We start from the raw sequence: 18701 nt of genomic DNA, 5'->3' as shown, positions 1-18701 counted from the left end.
AGCATAGAGCATATTAAAAATAAAACTAATTAGACCAGTGCTCAACAGTGTTGTAGAAATAAGAATTATAAGCTTTTCATATACTATATAGATGATTTACTAGAAGAGGTAGTGATTTTTAAATGTAATTGCTAAGAACTAAATTCTATCAGAAAGCAGATAAGAAAATGGGCATTTTCTAGCCAGCACTTGAAATTGAGTTGTGTTAAAACCTGATCTCAAGTTCATGAAGAATTGACTTTTGGAACCTTGGACCATTCTTCCTCCTACCCCACTGTAACATGTTCATATAACCATGGGACAACTAATTTTATATGTCAACTTGACCGGACCAGAGGCTGCCTAGATGTTTGGCCAGACATTATTATGGATGTTTTTATGTGGTTATTTCTGGATGAGATTAACATTTAAATCAAATATACTGAGTAAAGCAGATGGCCCTCCCTAATGTGGATGGACCGGGCCTAATCAGTTTAAGGCCTGAATAGAAAAATAAGACTTACCCTTCCCTGAGCAGGAGGAAGATTCTCTTGTGTGACTGCCTTTAAATTGGAGATTGGCTTTTTTGTTGCCTTTGGATTTGAACTGAAACATCAGCTATCCCTGGGACTCAAGTATGCAGCGTGTGGGCTCGAACTACATCATCACCTCTTAGGCCTTCAGACTCAAACTGGAACTATGCATCAACTCTCCTGAGTCCATCTTGCCATGTAACCCTGTAGATAGTCGAACTTGCCAGACTATGATTGTATGAGCCAATTCCCATAATCCAGTGGTGGCAAACCTACAGCATGCGTGCTCAGCAGGCTGTTTGTATCATTAAAAGCTGTAAAAAGTTTCCATCACTGCTATGATCTTCTCCAGTCTCTCTCCCCACCTAACCTGTCATAAAGAGAGAGTGGGGGAAGGAAAGACAGAGGCAGAGGAAAATATATATATATATATATATAAAATAATGTATAATTATATATATTATATCATATATAATGATATACCTATACAATCTGATTAGTTCTGTTTCTGTAGAGAATCCTGTCTAATAGAAGCCACAGTAGTGGCATCACATAGTGTGTGAAATACATACTATGACATATGCTTTACTGACTTCAGACATGTATATATCAACACCTAAGGTTAAGTTCTATCACCTTGGGCAAATTATTTACCACTGTGTCACTTTCCTGATTTTTAAAATGGAATTTCTCATGAGCTTATACCACATACTTGAATAACACATGGAATGTAGTAGACTCTCAAGATATATTAACATTTTGAACATTGGAAACCAAGCTAACTACAAGACCAATAAAGGCAGTAAAAGAATGAGATAAATCTTATCAATAACCTGTTGTATTATTTCCATGACTAAGTTGTCAGTGAACAACTGTGCATCTTTTCATCCTTTTAGAAAAGATTCAGACTCTTTTCACTGCCCCCCTTCCAAAAATCCAACCTACTGATCTTTCTAAAAATAGTTTTCTAGTGATTCATATAATCTAGTAGTAGTGATACCTCTGAATTAGATTGAGTAGTAATTCCCCTTTTAAAAGTAAAATTAAATTGTGTTTAATAATACAACCATGTAATCATAATCATTTCCAGAGAGTTCAGTACAAAAAGTTTATTATTCTTAAATGTTTAAAAATGTGAGAAAGGGCCAGGGCTTTAGCTCAGTGGTGCCATACCTGCCTTGCAAGTGTAAGGTCCTGAGTTTGATCCCCAGCACCAAAAAAATTAAATTAATTAATTAAATAAAATATGAAAAAGATGACATCAATAAGTATGATATAGCTAGAAAATGGAATATGAAATAGAATGAATATGGAGGCATACTGACATATGAAAAGAACACCATGATATATAATTATTAAATTGGAAAAGTACTTAAGAGTACGCTACCTTTTGTGTAGAAATGTGAGAAGAGTATATATTCTTATTTGCTTTTATAGTTATGGGGAAATTTAAGAAAGAGGGATGAATAATCATGGCAATTACGTGGTCCTTAGATGGTAGAGAATTGAGTGGATTGGATGGGAAAGACATTCCCTGAAAACTTTTTTATAATTTTTAAATTTTTGAACCTTATGAATAAATTGTATACTGAAAAAGTCAATTAAAAAAAGATCAAGGGGAAGAAAATCTGAGGGCACGTTCGCATTCAGATTGCTCTCTACACCCTTTGAAAGTTCATTACACTGTTTTATTTATAGCTCCCAGGTGCAAATCTCCCAGCCTTATACTTTGACCTAATTTGAGTAATTTAAAAACTAGAATCCAGACAGATGTACATGTAGTGTCTTAATTACCATAGTTTTAAATTTTAAGCAGGATGAGTTGCAACTTAAACACAGGTAGTGCCCAGCTAATGGGTAAGTTATGGTATGAAAACTGATTAAGGTGGTGAAATTTATGTTTTTGTTATCACAATGAAAAATTTTAAAAAATACAGTCCAACTTTATTTATAAAAACATGAACTTTTAACCAGAATATTTTCAACTGTATATTGTTGGTTCTCAAATCATGTAAGTAATATGACTTGTTACATTTTTTGTCCCTTATATAACTGTATATATTTAGTTATGATTATTTCCTTTTGTTAAAAATACTCTCTTTTTAGCCATGCACAGTGGCACATATCTGTAATCCTGGAATTCTGGGAGGCTGAGGCATGAGGATTGCAAGTTTGAGGCCAGCCTAGGCAATTTAGCAACTTGGTGAGACCTTCTCTCAAAATTTAAAAATTAAAAAAGGACTAAGGATGTAGCTCGATGCAAAGTCCCTGGGTTCAGTCCCCAGTATTGAATTTGTAACCAAAAGGCAGCAAAAAAATCTTGTTTATATTTATAAATATTTGCTCTGTGTGCTCAAGGGAAAATTTATGTATTGCCAATAAATGTAATCAGCAGTATTAAAAATGTTCTTCCGGACCATCAAACGAATACCAATCGCCTTTTAGTTACAGATATTACTACCCCAGTGAAAAAAAAGCAAGCATGGGAGGGCCCTTCAAGAAGTTCAGGCTCTGTAGTTATACACACAACTGACAACCCTCACAAAGAGATGGTATGAGGCACTCAATGACTAATCTCCAGTGATTCATACAGACAGTCCCTGCTCTTGCTAGTAGGAATAAAAGATATTTGAATATTCTGACATTTGAGAGAGTTTTTGGAGGAGACTGGGTAAAAAGTGAGTCAGTATCTGGATAGACAGAGAGGACCAGTGATTCAAATGTGAAGGACAATGGACAGAAACTTGAGGTGGACATGAGTGAACTCTCTCTTTAGTGGCATGCTCAACATAGATGGGAAACAGGCAGAGAACAGTAGACTGCAGCAAAGTTGCAAAAGAACTTGCAACTTCAGGAAATTTGGGCTTTATGTGGAGAGCACAGTTTTAGCATAGAGAACTGATATCTATAAAGTACAGAAAATGGACAAAGGCAGGTGTAAAACAGAAAACTAAGGAATCCTAGTACATTCACCGAGGGTTGTGGTTATGTTACTGGTGTTGAAGAAGTTAGTTATTTTTTTAATTCTTATGATATGCCATTGTTAAATGTTAATGTGCTATATATCATCCTCATAACACTATGAAGTAGATATTTTTATTCCCAATGTATAGATGAACAAACCAAAGCTTATTGCAGGGTTAAATGACATAGTCACCTAACAAAACTATGAAATGATTCATGTAACATCAAAATTTATAAATATTTTATATGTTCTCTTTTGTTTGATCCTCTGTGTGTGTGCTAAGCACTCTAAATATTATTATTTCCGTTTTATTGATTAAACAGAGAACCAAGATATTTGCCTGGACAGTTTGTCATCAAATAGTAATGATGCGTCATATGTGCCAGGCAATGTGGACAAAGCAGTAGACAAGGTAAATTGAGGCCGCTGCCCTCAGGGAGTTACTTTCTGGTGGATGAATAACAATCACTAAATCATGTAATATAATCTTTGGAGCTTACAGATACTATGAGGTAGACGAAATAAGATAAAGTAGTAAAAAGGACCTGAAGATAACGGAAAGAAAGTAACTTTGGCTATAGTAGTGAAAGAATGCCTCTGTGAGGAAAGGACATGGTCAAGACCTGCACAATAAGATAGTCATTCAGGAATCTCAAGAAGAGCATCCCAAACTAATGGAGCCAGTACAAAGGCCTTATGATGGACACACAACATTTCAAGAGACAGAACCTGGTGTGGTGGAAACATAGAGGGAAAATAAGAGTGAAGCAGTACACAGGCCATGGTGAAGAAAGTAATGACATGGAACTTACGTGTGTTCTTCACTTCCCAAACCCACTCTCATTTCGCTGAAAGGTAGGATGAGTGAGTGGTTGTGTTATGGCTAGATGTCCCCCCAGTGCCTCATGCGGTCATCATAGATGGGGTTTTTCAGAGGTAGTTGGATCTAGAGTGTGTGACGAAGGGACTAAGGGTGTATGGCTATTAATACACTGGTTGGTTTGGCGTTGTTCTAGATCTAGATAATGGGAAGGCCCACCCTAGTTGTGGGTGGCATCACCCAAAGGGCAGGTAGCCTGGATGGATATAAAGGGACAGAAAGAAGGCAGGCCTGCTGCTGCTTTGCTACCTTCTGACTTCTATAACTGTCTCTCTTCTGTGATGCCTCTTGCCCATGGAACCATCCAACCATGAACCGAAACCTCTACACTTTGTAGAGGTTTTATTGTGACCTACAATAAACCTTTCCTCTTTTAACTTTGAAGGTCAGGCATTTTGTCTTAGCAATAAGAAAAGTAACTAAGACAGGCCTGGAGCCCAGAATCTGCAGTCAAACTGCCTCTGAATTCTAGCTCTGCTGTTTGCTAGCTCTCTGTCCTTAGACAAGTTACTTAAGCTTTCTGAGTCTTGTTTATTCTTATCTGGAAAGTGGGGGTAGTAGTTTATTAAGCACTTAAAACAGTTCCTGGCACACAGAGTGTAGTTATATTAAGGTTTTGCTGCTCTTTTTACTTTTCGGTAGCTGTTGAAAAGAAAAAAAAAAAAACAAGATGCAAGATACTTTGTGAAAGAGCGGTTAACAGAATTTTGGGGAATAATTGGATTTGAAGCATGAAAAGGGAGAGTTGAAGATGATTCTGAAATTCTGACCTGGTGTGACCCATTAAATAAAGTATAAGAAATAAGAGCTGATTTAGGGTAGAGATGAGGTTAGTAAGGAGTTAAGTTTGAGAACTGATAACTTGAGAAAAGGCCAGAGAAAATATCCACTAAGAAATTACCATAACATTGTGGAAACTGATGCAAGAGAAAGCTCAGAACTACAAATACAAACAGGATGATCTGCTGAGATTAAGCAGTACCTTTAAGCTACTATAGAGTGAATGAGATTTATGTGAGAAAGAAAGGAAATGAAATGGATTGAATATATGACCTGGTTGTGAGGATTCTCTGTCTCTAAAGACAAAGCAGGTTGCATACTGGGCAGATTGCAGAGGCAAGAAAGATAAGGAAATAGTTATGTGTCTTAGTTTGTTCAGGCTGCTATAACAAAATACCATAAACTGAGTGGTTTATAAACAATAGAAGTTTCCTCACACTTCTGGAAGCTGCAAGCCTATGATCTAAAAGCTGACAGATTCAGTGTCTGGGTGTGGCACTGTTTTCTGGCTCATGATGATGTCTTCTCACTGTGTCTTCACGTGGTTAAGAGAGCAAGGGGTCTGTCTCTCTCTCCATCGTCTTTTGTAACAGTGCCCATCATGATGATGAGGGTTCTATTCCCATGATCCAATCACTTCCCAAAGGAACTGCTTTTCCTAATAGCATCACTTCAGGATTAAAAGATCCATGCATGAATTTGGATGGTGGGAGAGACAAACATTCAGACCACAGCATGAAGCAAGGTGGTAAGCCACCTGAGGATTTCTTTTAAAGGATGTCTGGAATTCTTTGAGAAAGAACCAGCTATATAAAAATAGAATAATGGATGGTTTATGTGTCAGAATGGTGGAAGCCAGTGCCATCTTGGGTGACATAGGTTTTAATAGCACATCTCAACAAAGAAGAGAGGAGCAGCTGTCTAACTGGCTACAAACATAACTGTAAGTACAATAGCTGCAAGAACTAGTGGCATTTATCAATGTTTTATGTGTCAGATACTGTGCTCAGTACTAATTCTTTCTCTAAGTTCTCAGCAGTTCTCTGAGGTAAAGACAGTCATTATAGTCTCTGCAGATCTGAAAATTGTCCATCAAAATAAACATTCCTTAAAATAGGATTTATTCATATTATATAATGCCCTGCAGCCATTTTTCTAATGAAGTAAGTCTGTCAAAAAAAAAAAGAGGACACCAACCAAACATTTTTGTGTAATAATAAACACATATGAAAAGTTTTTTTTATCCTTTTCTTCCAGTAGACTCTGGTATCCTCTAGTCCTCCAGTCACTGGATTATACTCATCTTATAATGTCAGGGTCTAACATGGAGACTTGTATATTGATATGTTGTTGGTCAATTCAGTGAGTAAGTGAAAGCACGTAAAGGGGAGAAATCCTAGTACCATACACGGCTTGAGTATGTGTGCACATACCTATGGGTGTGTGTGTGTGTGGTTTTGAACCTAATAGCTGACAATATTAGTGTTATTACAGAAAAGATATTAGTTACTACTGGGATGCTATCACAGAGATGTCATGTAGTTTAGACAGCAATGTTGGTAGTTTTAAAAAATGATTGTAACACAGAAAAGATGGTTCTTGGGCAGTGAAAGGAAAGGAGAATTGTGATAGAACTGTAGATACTGAATTCTCTTTGGGGAGAATGGTATGAGGGGTTCTACTTGGGCTGGAATTGAAAGCTCAGCCTCATTATGGGCGATGGCTTGTGAATTAAAACTTCTAAGGTGCTGGGTTTTTATAGTTGAAGAATTATTCAGCCATCTAGTAGTCCCTAACCATGCTCACCATGATTCAACATGTATAGTGGCCATTTTAGATCTGAGTACTCCATCATACCAGTGGAAACAACATTATCCTAAACAGGCCTGTGATTCAAAAAGAAGATGCCAGTTTATCCATTAGGATGTGTAAGCTGCCTTATTTACAGTTGCTGAAATTACATCTGTATTCTAGTGTGTGTATGTATATGTATATACATATTATATATATATATATATATTCACTTGCTTTTTGAAAATTCCACAGTTGTTCTGGAAACTGTACATAATGGCCCATTCTAAGGGTAATCCTTCTTTTAAAAAAATAAACACTATATTAAGAATCAGCTCCTTTCTTTTATTAGAAATCTTGATGAGATTCTGCATAATTAATTTGCTTATCCTTTTGAGAAACACTTAATTGTAAGATCATTATTAAGTAAAAACAGAATTTGTAACATTAAATGTGTATTTGTTTTTCCTGGGTTGTTATATATGTTCTCTTATACATTCATTTAAATCATATGCCAGTCGGCCTGTAATGGCATTTTCATAATGATTCTGGGAACCATCCCTTTGATTGTATATTTACAGCTGATTTATGCATTCTGGTGTTTCTTGCCTGCCATCATACATAAATTTTCGTGGCATAGTGAATACCATGGAGAGGAGCTGACTGCTAGTAAATCAAATGTTTTACAGCTTATTATTGGGAATGTTGGATTCATTACTATAAAGGAGTTATATTTGATCAGTATTTTCAGAGGTCTCTAATACTGTAATTTATTGTTGCTTCTTAATGTTCTCTGTTAATTATACACAGACTTAAAATTGGTTTTATTTTAACAATGTATTATATATGTTGTAGTGAATCTTTTCCACACGGAAAAGAGTGGGAAATATCCAATACTGCCTTTGATTAGAACTATTAAGTGCAACAGCTGGTATTTAATGAACATAATGTTAATTAAATAGTCAACTGGATAGTTCATTCTCTACCAAAGAACTCTATATTAGAGTTATAAAATATATTAAAGCTATATATATATATATATATATATATGTAAAAGCTATTTCAGTATATAAGGTGCCAAAGGAAAATTGGCTAACAAGAAAGGGAATAACCTTATATGTGGTTAAGATGTCAAATGAAAAGTTTTAACTCACAGTCATTTTTTTTTTACAGGGAATATATAAATGGACTTTTATTTTTAGTTCATCCTCTTCCCTTCAGAATTAAATGATGGAAAATGACTCTCAGTCCCAAACTACTCTTATGCGTCATTCAAAATAGCCCTGACAGTCTAGCCCCTCTAGTAGTAATGAGATTTATGACTTTCCATTCCTTGGTGTTCCATTACTCTGTCTACACCATCAAATTGATTAGTAGGCAGTGGCAAGCAAGGAAAGAAAAGGGGCTGCTTAGAGGCAGCTGGTGTCCATCATTTTAATGAACTGCTTAGAGATGGTTAATATTGTCCTTGATTCTCATTGTAGTGATGGTAGCCAAATCTTTTTAAATATTTTTTTCTCCCTTATTTTATATTACAGGGTCCGCTGGAAAATGATTTGGTAGTTCATGTAGCACTTGTAGCAGAAAGCCAACGGTATGGAATCCATATGGGCACTGTGTATTCTTTTGTGGGGAGGGGAGGGAAATGATTGCTTAATACTTCCCATATTGACTATGGTAATAGAGATTAATTTCATAGGCCTCTTGACATGGTTTCAAAGATGTTATCATGTCATTTTAAGTGCCAGCACAGCATTTTTTCCTATTTAAAATAATTTAGTCTTAGATGATATGAATAATAAAAACTGTGACCAGTGCCAGTATTGCCTGGGATATAGTTTTAAGAAATTAATGCAGATGCATTATGGCGATTGCCAAAATTAGTATTTACCCTTTCTGTCAGCCCCTAAAGCTCCTGTCTGATACTTTGGGAAGCATCCAGGAGGGTATCTATTCCAGTGCATGTGGCATATTGGTGATATTACAAATAGTATGTCCAAGTTAGCATTGCCTTTTATCTTCCTCATTCATTTCCTGAACTATAAATGCCTTGTCTAAAAATGTGTTTATCTTCTTTTCCCTACATTCTTTAGCCTTCAAGTTTTTCTCAACACATATGGTATTCAAACTCAAACTCCTCAACAGGTAGAACCCATTCAGATATGGCCTCAGCAGGAGCTTGTAAAAGTAAGTGATTCTGGATCTTTCTCCTTGTGGAGTTAGTAGAGCTTGATTGATGGTAGTTTATAGCCAAAATGCATAACTGAAATCCAAATCTGACATAGGATCATTAATCCCAAAGTTTCTAATTAAGCTGAAAAGTCCACTTATTTTTCAACTTAAAAAAAACCAACCCTGAATTGTGTGTATTAAATTATATTCATAGGCCTTGTTGATTTCTGCTTCTTACTAAAGTCTATTACTAACCTCGGCTCAGCACTTAAATAACAAATTTGTCTTAATTTTAGTTGTCATGTGTAAAATTATTCTTTATATTTTTATTTAATTTTCCTCTTTTATTAATTGTTTAAAAACTTCATACATAAATAGTTTTGGTAGCCACTACTTCCCTCTATTTGGAGTCTAAAGCAATTCCTACCTCTTTGGTTTGTTGGGTCTCAAAGAAATTATAAAATAATGTCTGAGTTTATCTTTGATGTAGAACATACCTATTTGGGATGAGATTAAAAGGTGACTTTTGAGGCCTTTTGCATAGACTCCTCTGCAGATGGATCAAGAAGTGGCTGTGTTTGTATTTATTAGACAGGAAATTGTTGACTCCCACTGGTTATTCATAAACTACCATTTTTATTTGGTAATTGTTAAAAGCAATAGAGGAACAAACGCCCCAATGTTTGGTAGAAGTGTTTATAACAGTAGGTCTGAAGTGATCAAAGTTATGTTGTTTAGGTTAATAAAAATGGTTGTGGTCAAAACCTTGATGCTCCAAAGAGAATGAAGGTTTAGAGACTTGAGACGCACATTACATGGGAAAATGTAGGATCCCATTGTTGCAGATCATCAGGCTGGACCTTGCCCATAGGCAGCGAAGTCCAGAACCTGGGAGTCAGATCACTAACAGCACCAGCTCTTGAGGATCCTTAAACCTCTCTCAAACAAATTTAAAGCCAACTTCCCCATCCCTAATAGTATCAGTATTCATTAGAGAAACACATATAACACAAGATACAAAAATACATATGAATTTACAAAATTGGCTTACAGTGGCCACCCACAGAGTCAGATGAGGAAGAGTCCAGAAAGTCTGTCTGCACACTGGAGACTGAAGAATTTAGTTGAAGGTCTGGAGCTCACTGCAGTGTTCCTTGGGAGTATGTATCAGGAGGCCAATGGGTCTTTGATAAAAGGCCAAAGAGTCTATCCTATAAGGCTGAAGGGTGTGCACTGGAAACCAGGAGATGATGTCTCTAAAGAAAGAGAAGCAGATCTGTCCTTCCTCATTTCTCCTTTATACCATCCAAATGACAGAGAGTCACCCTAGGGTGGGTCTTCCACATCTTAGAGCATGGAATTACTGAGCCAATTTAGTTAAACCTCTCTTAACTAAACTTCTCATGTTGACACAATCAATCAACCATCACAACAGATAAAGCTGAAAACACAAGAACCCTTTGAATAGTTTATACTTTAAAGTCATGCCAAGATGTCAGTGGTCAAGAGCTTTATTTTATTGTGAAAGAGGACAAATGAGACCAAAAGGAAATGGAGGAGCTACAAAGCCGGGAGATGACACAACATTCAAGACTCTCATACAGTGCACTTACTCAGATGTAGGTTGTTTTTGTGGGCACACTTTTGTGGTCTCTCACTGAAAGTTCTAAAGAATGGTAACAAAGCTTAGTCTTTGATAAAAATATCCTTAAAACAAATTAACCCGAATCTGTTGTTTGCAAGACTAGTTAATATTAGCAAAACTTTTATGGTAGATGAGTCTTTACCAAATAACATGTAGTCAAGATGTGAAAGGCCAACATGGCTAGCAAATTACCTCAGTGTGGCATTTTATTCTTTATTCAGCAAACACCTGCTAGTGCAGAGTACTGTGAGGCACTCAGATGACCTCTGAGTCTAGTGGTGTGAAAATAATAATTATAAGTCTACTTTGTTAAGTGGTATAATAGATGGTTGTACAAAGTGCTTTAGAATCACAGTTGCAGTAGAAAGCATTTTGTTATGGAGTGAGTGAAGATTTACAGCAGGTCTGATTCACTTTGTATTGTATTAAATGGTGTTAACAAATGATTTACACTTTGAGTGTGTGATATGGTTAAAAAAGTTCTGATCAAGAACCCAGCTTCCCTGTGCATGTGTCAAGATGGTAGTTTATGTGCAGCCTCTGTTCCAAACTAGTGGGATTCATCCTCAGGGTGTACTGGCAGCATACTGCTCCTTATGAGTCAGTCTTTTGAAAGTAAATGTGTTCTTTTAAATCTTAATTGGTACACATATTCTTACAGCAATAGCTGATCCTTTTCTGAGAAGCTACAGCGTTCTTCATTCAAATCATTGAAAAGGATATGAGGGAAAACAGCTGAGAGAATGAGTTTTACAGTGTGTGGCTAGCATTCATGATATGGTATCACTGGTGTGATTTGCTTCATGGTCTGAATATAGAGTTATGCTCTTACGTACAGACCTAGTGTGAAGTACTTCTGTACTTGTGGGTGGTCATTGCTATGTATTTCATTAAATGGTGTGAATGTGCACAAAGTGGGCGCAGCAGATATGCACCTTGGAATGCAGATCTGTCTACTTGGCAGAGACCAGATGTCCCATAGTTGAGAATGTTGAAAATAATCTTTTATTGTAATAAATAGTAGTACTTAAAGGAACTCTACCTAGATTGGTGTCTTTTAATTTGTGCATGATTAATATAACCACTTGTCTAAAAGAAATGTACAGTAGTTTAGGCATACTTTATTTCTGAAAAACTGAAAGTATTTGAGGGAAATGGGGCTCCATCCAGTGTTATGTGCTAGTTTCAGTGTAGCTATGTATATGCCTATAGAGTATTTTTTTCTGGACAGTTGCAGAATCATTATTCATACCACATGTAGCTTAGGAGGACATTCAGTTGTTCTCTCATTCATCCATCAAATATGTCCTGAATGCCAGCTATATGCCAGGCACAGGACCAAGTCAGAGATGCTATTATTTTCTAAGAATGTGTAATTCAGAAGGGGAAAGAGACAGAGCTAACTCTGACACAGCAGAATGAACAGAGAACTCTGGTAGCACATTAATTTTGTATATTATGAAGCTGTTATTTAAAATCAGTTCAAATCACAATCAAGAGATTATATAGAAATGGTTTGATTTTCCATTTAGGAAAATTTAGAGTTTTACCTCTCATCAAATTCCAAACAGCTTAAAAATCTAAATATTTTAAGATGGTTTAAGTGTAAAATCACTCGAAGAGAAACAGAATATTTTTATAGCTAGTGGGAGGGAAAGTCCATTCTTAGAATGACAGCAGTGCCAAGAAGCAATAAGAAAATAATTGAAAAATTTAACTAAATGTAACATAAAAAACCTACTACATCAAAGGGGCTTATAAAATTTCTTAGTAGAAAAAAGGTTTAGGTTGAAATACCACATTCTGAAATGTTTGACCTATCATGCAGTCATTCTCCCTTTTCATAATAACATTGAAGAAGTGCAAACTGAGTAAAATATTTGATTCAAAGAGTAATATTCTCAAGATCTCATACAAATCATAAAGAATGACAGATACTCAGTAGAAAAGGAACAAATAAAAAAAACTATAGAACATCCAAATAGCCACTTACTGTATTGGAAAATGCTCAACCACAAATATTTGAACACAGCAGTTTTTTAAAAGTAAAATGAAATATAATTTTGACCCAAGATAGTGACAAAGAGGCCTGTGCATTGGTAAATGCCAGTGTCAATTTGTACAACCAGGCATTATGTTTCAAAGAAGATACGGTCTGCTTGATCAAGGAAGTCTAGGAGATTATTCTGGGATATAATTGTACACTGTCCAAAGATGTTATTGAATTATTTTTAAGATAACAAAAATTGGGAGCTATCTTTGTCTGAAAATGGCTTTAATTAGGATAAGGAGACTTCTAGGTTGGATTAAGTGCTCAGCTCTGAAATTGATTAACTCCTAATTCCAAGATTTATAAGGCTGTCTGCTTCACTGTGGCATGTTTCCCTGTTTTCTAATACTTCTACAGAATTTTTCCCATTAGTATATTTCAACATTGAAATATTCAGTATAGAAAATGCATAGATTCATTTTAACATCTTGAAAATGTAACATCACGATGTTAAATTTAAAAAATGGGTCACAATACAGATTATGTATTATTTGAACCCATGTATGTACATATGCATATATTGATGTATGTGTATAAGGTGAATATATATTTATGTACTTTTAAAAATCTATGACCTTATATATACTTTTGGTGTTACCTGGGATTGCACAATAAATTATACCCTTTAAACAAATACCAAAGTGAAATTGTTACATAAGATATTGTGAGAAAAAACAAGACCATACACTTTTGTTTATGAAACTCATATAATCAGAAATATCAGTAGAAATGATTCCATTTTGTTAGGAAATACTTGAATGTGAAAACCTAGTAGAAGACTAATGGCCTTTTTTTTTATGTAGCCAGATTTTTTTAGTGACACAGGAAGTATTTGTCTCTTTTGAGTCTTTTTTTGAATCAAAACCATGCATGTTGTACATTTATGACAAGTGTTTTGCTCTCAAAAGCTCAGTAACCCCAAGTCTAAGATGATATCTGCAGCTAGCTGGTAGTCCTTGGATGGGGTTCTCCTGATCTGTTTTTCTCCAGAAAGAGCATAAATTTACAAGCCAATAGTCAGGGAAAAGAAAATGGGAAAGAAAGAAAGAAGGAAGGAAGGAAGGAAAGAAGAGGAAAGAGCGAGAGAAAGGGAGGGAGAGAGAGGAAAGGAAAAGAGGGAAGGAAGGAAGGAAGGAAAGAAAGAAGGAAGGAAGAGAGAGGAGAGAGACAAGAGAGGAGGGAGGGAGGGAAAAGAAAGAAAAGAGGGCCAGGGATTTAGCTCAGAGGTGCTTGTGCCTGCCTCACAAGCACAAGGTCCTGAGTTCGATCCCCGATACCGAAAAAAGAGAGAGAAAGAAAAGAACAGAAAAGAAAAAGAGAAAAGCATGGGATTCTTACCTGATTTACAACCTTGTGTCTTACAGGCTTATTTCCACTTGGGTATCAATGAAAAGTTAGGACTCTCTGGAAGGCCAGATAGGCCCATTGGCTGCCTCGGTACATCAAAGGTGCTCAGAAAATTTCCTCATTGAGTAACATTTTTATTATAATACTTCCTAGTAAAATGATATGCCATTTATACTTAGGCTAATAATCTGAATTATCATTTTCTGCAAGTAAATCTTATTTTACATTATATCACAGAAGCTTTCTGAGAGTAAATCATCATCTTGCTGCTATGTTATTTCTAACCTTTGTAAAATACCTTATTTATAATATTTACTCAAACATAGGCTTTTCCCAGGAGAAGGAAGTGAGAGAGCTAGGGGAAAGGATAGAAGGGAATGGGATTAATATGAGAAAATGGAAAAATAGGAATAAAATCTTTGTAAATAGGGAGGAATGGAGGGGTTGAAGGGAGGGCTGGGCAAGGGTGAAAAATAAGAACCAAGAGAGACTATGTAAAGGTGCAAATTTCCAATGATGAATGTCATTATATTGTATACCTAAAATGTACCAATGATTAGAACGAATAATCGATAATGTAAAATAGGAAGAAAAGGTCCAAAGGGGTAGGGGTAGTGGGAGGGGCAGGGGAAAGGAAAGAAGGGAAAGGAAAAATGCTGAGAAATGAAAAAAATGGAAATAAAGTCTTTGTAAATAGGGAAGGGTGGAGGGCGTGAAGGGAGGGCTAGGAATGGGGAAAAAATAAGAACCAAGATGCATTATGTAAAGGTACAATTCCCAATGAGAAATGTAATTGTGTTGTATACCTACAATGTATCAATAAAAGAATTTAGTAAAAAAGTAAATAAAAAAACCAAAACAAAACATAGGCTTTTCCCATCCTGTTGGGGGAGATATAATTAGGGGTGATCTACTTTATTAGCATACTAATTGAATCAAGAAACTTTATAATTAATATTGTATGAATTTTATAAGCTATTTTCTCACTCAAATTTAAGCATCAGTTTTAATTTTTGTTGAGATTTATGGTACTGAATCTTTAGTATATGTTGTATTTAGTTTTTATTTTCTTTACAGATTTATCGCATTCTAGGAAAGACTGTGGTTTGTTACCCTATCATTTTCGACTTAAGTGATTTCTACATGTCTCAAGATGTTTTACTGCTGATAGATGACATAAAGGTAGCTTCATAATACCTCTTGGTTGAAATGGGATAATTTTTTTTCCACTGATTTTATCATATATTTTTTAATTGAGTGCTTCTGGGTGTCTATTACAATGAGTTAACACAGTGTAAAATTTGAAAATAAAACACCACCTTTGGTGAAAGAGTTTAGATTACTTGCAGCATTAGAATATTAGATAGAATCAGTCTTCCATAAAGTAATGAGATTGCTGTGTTACCTTTCTACAAATCAAATTAAAATGTATAGTTTATAAAAGCAGGAGAACTATTTTAAAACTATTAAAATGACAGTAATCATTTATTTCTTTTTTAACAAAAGTCAAATTAGCAAAATAATTTTCTTGTGCAGTATGCTCAGTAAGACCTCGCCTCATAACTCTGTGAGTTAAAATCGGCTCCAGTCCCCCTTTTTACTTGCAGAGTAGAGAATCTTAGCCTCATGGTCCAGAGCATGAAATCTGAAGCCAGACCGCATTTTTAAAAATCTTGGCTCTGTCACTTACCAGCTGTTCTTGGGCAATTTATTTAACTCTTCGGTGCCTGTTTTTTCTTCTGTAAAACTGATTATTAATAGTGCTGTTCTGAGGATTAAATTAATTAGTATATGTAAAGCATTCAGAATAGTGCCTGGTACTTAATGAGGGGTTATGTAGATCTTTAATATGATGACTAGATAGGTAGGTTGGTGGTGGGTAGGTGACAAGATAGATTATTTAGTCAAATAATTCTCTCCCCATTGCTAATGGTTTGAATAGAATAGATTCTGTTCAGTTTCTACTACCTGCTGTGATATAAATCCACAGTAATACAGAGTGGAAATTATTCTTCTGGATAACAACACTGAGATGACTTTTTTCTCCCTGGCACCTTCTTGAACTTTATTTTTTAGGCAAAGAAAGAAAAAGTGTACACATATAAGCAAGTGCAAGAGAGTGCACAGACATTCTCAGCAAGAGAGCCTTAAAACATGGGTGATGTGATTACTTTTAAAAGCAATGTTTGAATTAAAATGGTTTCCATACTTCTAAGTACTCTAATTTATCCAGGTTTTGATTGTGCACTCTATTAATACGTAAGTATTATTGACTCTCTGCTTCTCATGGTTAAGGATCCATATCTGCTCAGATATTATGCCATTACACCTTGCCTCTTATGTTTTGATAGAATGCACTACAGTTCATTAAACAATATTGGAAAATGCATGGACGTCCACTTTTTCTTGTACTCATCCGGGAAGACAATATAAGGTAGGTTGATGAAATAAGTAAGGTGTGTATACCTCATGGCTGTTAACACTGTGAACCCTTTAGAAGCAAGGTTTCCTTGTATTTTTGTATCTGTCTTAGCAGGTGGCATAGTACTTTACATATACAAAAGATAATATTCAGTTATTAATTTCCCTATGACTAATATGCTCATTTTATTAATTATTTCATTTTTCAGAGGTAGCCGGTTCAACCCTATATTAGATATGCTGGCAGCCTTTAAAAAAGGAATAATTGGAGGAGTCAAAGTTCATGTTGATCGTCTACAGGTAGTCCTGTTGAATTTCAATGTTTCTGTTTTCAGAACAGTTAATCTGCAATACAACTATATTTCTTACTATTTGTTCTAGTTTTGACTCACAGCTTTATTCTGTGCTTATCTTCCTATGCCTGTTGTCACCATATCAATTATCTGATTGCACTAATGTGTCTTATACAGAATTTTAGACTTTAGTAGCTCATCTTTAAATTCAAATTTGCATTTGAAGAGCTTGGGTCCATATGTGTTAATGAAGTGATCTGCTGTATAATCTAGGCTGTTAGGGACAAGTTGGGTGACTTCTGGTCTAGTGCTCTTTTCCTTACTCCACTGTAACACTCACTCAGGAGATAGCCCTCCTTCCATTCAAATATCAGTGTTTTCTTCTAGGAACCTGCTTTGGTTCTCTATTAGCCAAGACAGCTGCTCTGCCCTTCTCAGCAGCTTTTGTACTTCAGCCATATAGATTAATTACTGTATCTTGGACTGCGTGGAGTTCTGCCTCTCTGCTCCCACGATTTCCTATGCCTGGTTATCCTCCTTTCTTTCAAGCTCTTTGGGCTTTGAAGTTTTAGCATACTTTAAAGGCTAACTCTCCAAAATGTCCTGGACTAAAAATGACACTTCTTTTATGATCTTTACTCAAATTGTATTCCATATGGACTCTCATGTCTCATTTCCTGTAAAATAATTGTGATTATTGTATAGGGTCTTTATATTAGGAATTCAATATTGGGTAAGAAGGAAAATTGACAAAGAAGGACGTACATAGGTAGTGTTATAAATTTCATGTTTATATACCCATTGACTGGTGGTTGTATTCTGTATACCTGATTGATTTTTATCTAAACAATAATATTCCCCATATTTTTTGTTGCTCTATCTTTTTGTAAATCTTCCTAGGAAATTTCTTTGATTTTTATCTTATAGCTTTTCTATTGAGTTTTGGTGACCATGCTTTAAAATTCCATTTTTCATTGTAACCTGCTTTTGTTTTGTATGTATTATACTTTGTATTATTTTTTTTGAGGATATTAGTTAGAAGCTTTTAAAAAAAATTTACCTCTCTCTTTCAGATTTCTTTTTCTCTGTCTTTCATATTGAAGGTATTTGGCAGATATCTAGTGGTATTTAGCTAGCCCATCATTTTTAAAAGTAAAGAAGTAGAGCCGGGGATTTAGCTTAGTGGTTGCACTACCTGCCTTACAAGTTCAAGGTCCCGAGCTCCATCCCCGTACCAAAAAATAAGATAAAATAAAAATTAAAGAAGTAAAACGTTTATAGGAAACTATATTGAGGAAAAAGATTCATGCCTTGATGAATTTTCTTATAAAATGGTGCAATAGCAAAGGCTCTTTGAGGGAAGTTTTCAGTGCCAGTGTCTAGAGATACTAGAGCTTCTCTGAGGCTGGATCTGGATCTGGAGCTTCTCTGAGGCTCTTCAGTTTTCCAGAAAATAAACATCTGATTTTATAAATAAAGAATGTACACTTTGCCTCCATGTTGTGAGATTGGTTGTGAGAAGGGACCCAGGGGTCCCACTGTGAAATATCCGAACTTTCACCTTTGATCCTTGCAGTTCCTGCTCTCTACTGTGCCTTTTACTATTCAGTACAGTATCTTTAACCAGAGAAAAAGCCACTTGTTTCCCCAAAATTAGAGGAATGGAAGCAGATATTGCTTATCTGTAGGTGTTTAGGGAAAACCTGGAAGGCTTTAAAAGAGAATTCAGCCTCACAAAGGTAGAAAATAATATCATCCAAACCCTGAAAGTGTTTCCACAATGATTCATGTACAGTGTCTCTCTTTCATTTAAAAACTACCTGGAAAATTAGGAGAGGTGATGAA

General features: G+C 35.5%; 1 protein-coding gene across 7 annotated transcripts in view; it reads left to right on the top strand.

Annotated features, from left to right (window-relative positions):
- Window positions 1-18701, top strand: part of Phkb (phosphorylase kinase regulatory subunit beta) — a 210975-nt gene that overhangs the window by 152505 nt on the left and 39769 nt on the right. For 5 of the 7 annotated variants that reach the window (XM_087199368.1, XM_087199365.1, XM_087199367.1 and 2 more), the window contains 6 exons: window positions 8467-8522; window positions 9022-9115; window positions 14160-14243; window positions 15220-15324; window positions 16494-16576; window positions 16773-16863. In XM_087199368.1, coding sequence (XP_087055494.1) covers window positions 8467-8522; window positions 9022-9115; window positions 14160-14243; window positions 15220-15324; window positions 16494-16576; window positions 16773-16863 — 513 coding nt within the window. The remainder of the gene's footprint in view (window positions 1-8466; window positions 8523-9021; window positions 9116-14159; window positions 14244-15219; window positions 15325-16493; window positions 16577-16772; window positions 16864-18701) is intronic. The other 2 variants (XM_087199370.1, XM_087199369.1) reach the window with 1 other exon arrangement.

Source organism: Heterocephalus glaber, unplaced genomic scaffold (genome assembly GCF_053883595.1).
Source record: "Heterocephalus glaber isolate CG9 unplaced genomic scaffold, H.glaber_assembly_v1.0 deba00001707, whole genome shotgun sequence".
Taxonomy (NCBI): Eukaryota; Metazoa; Chordata; class Mammalia; order Rodentia; family Bathyergidae; genus Heterocephalus; species Heterocephalus glaber.
The sequence above is the reverse complement of the archived record's forward strand: the minus strand, read 5'-3'. Positions and strand labels throughout refer to the sequence as shown.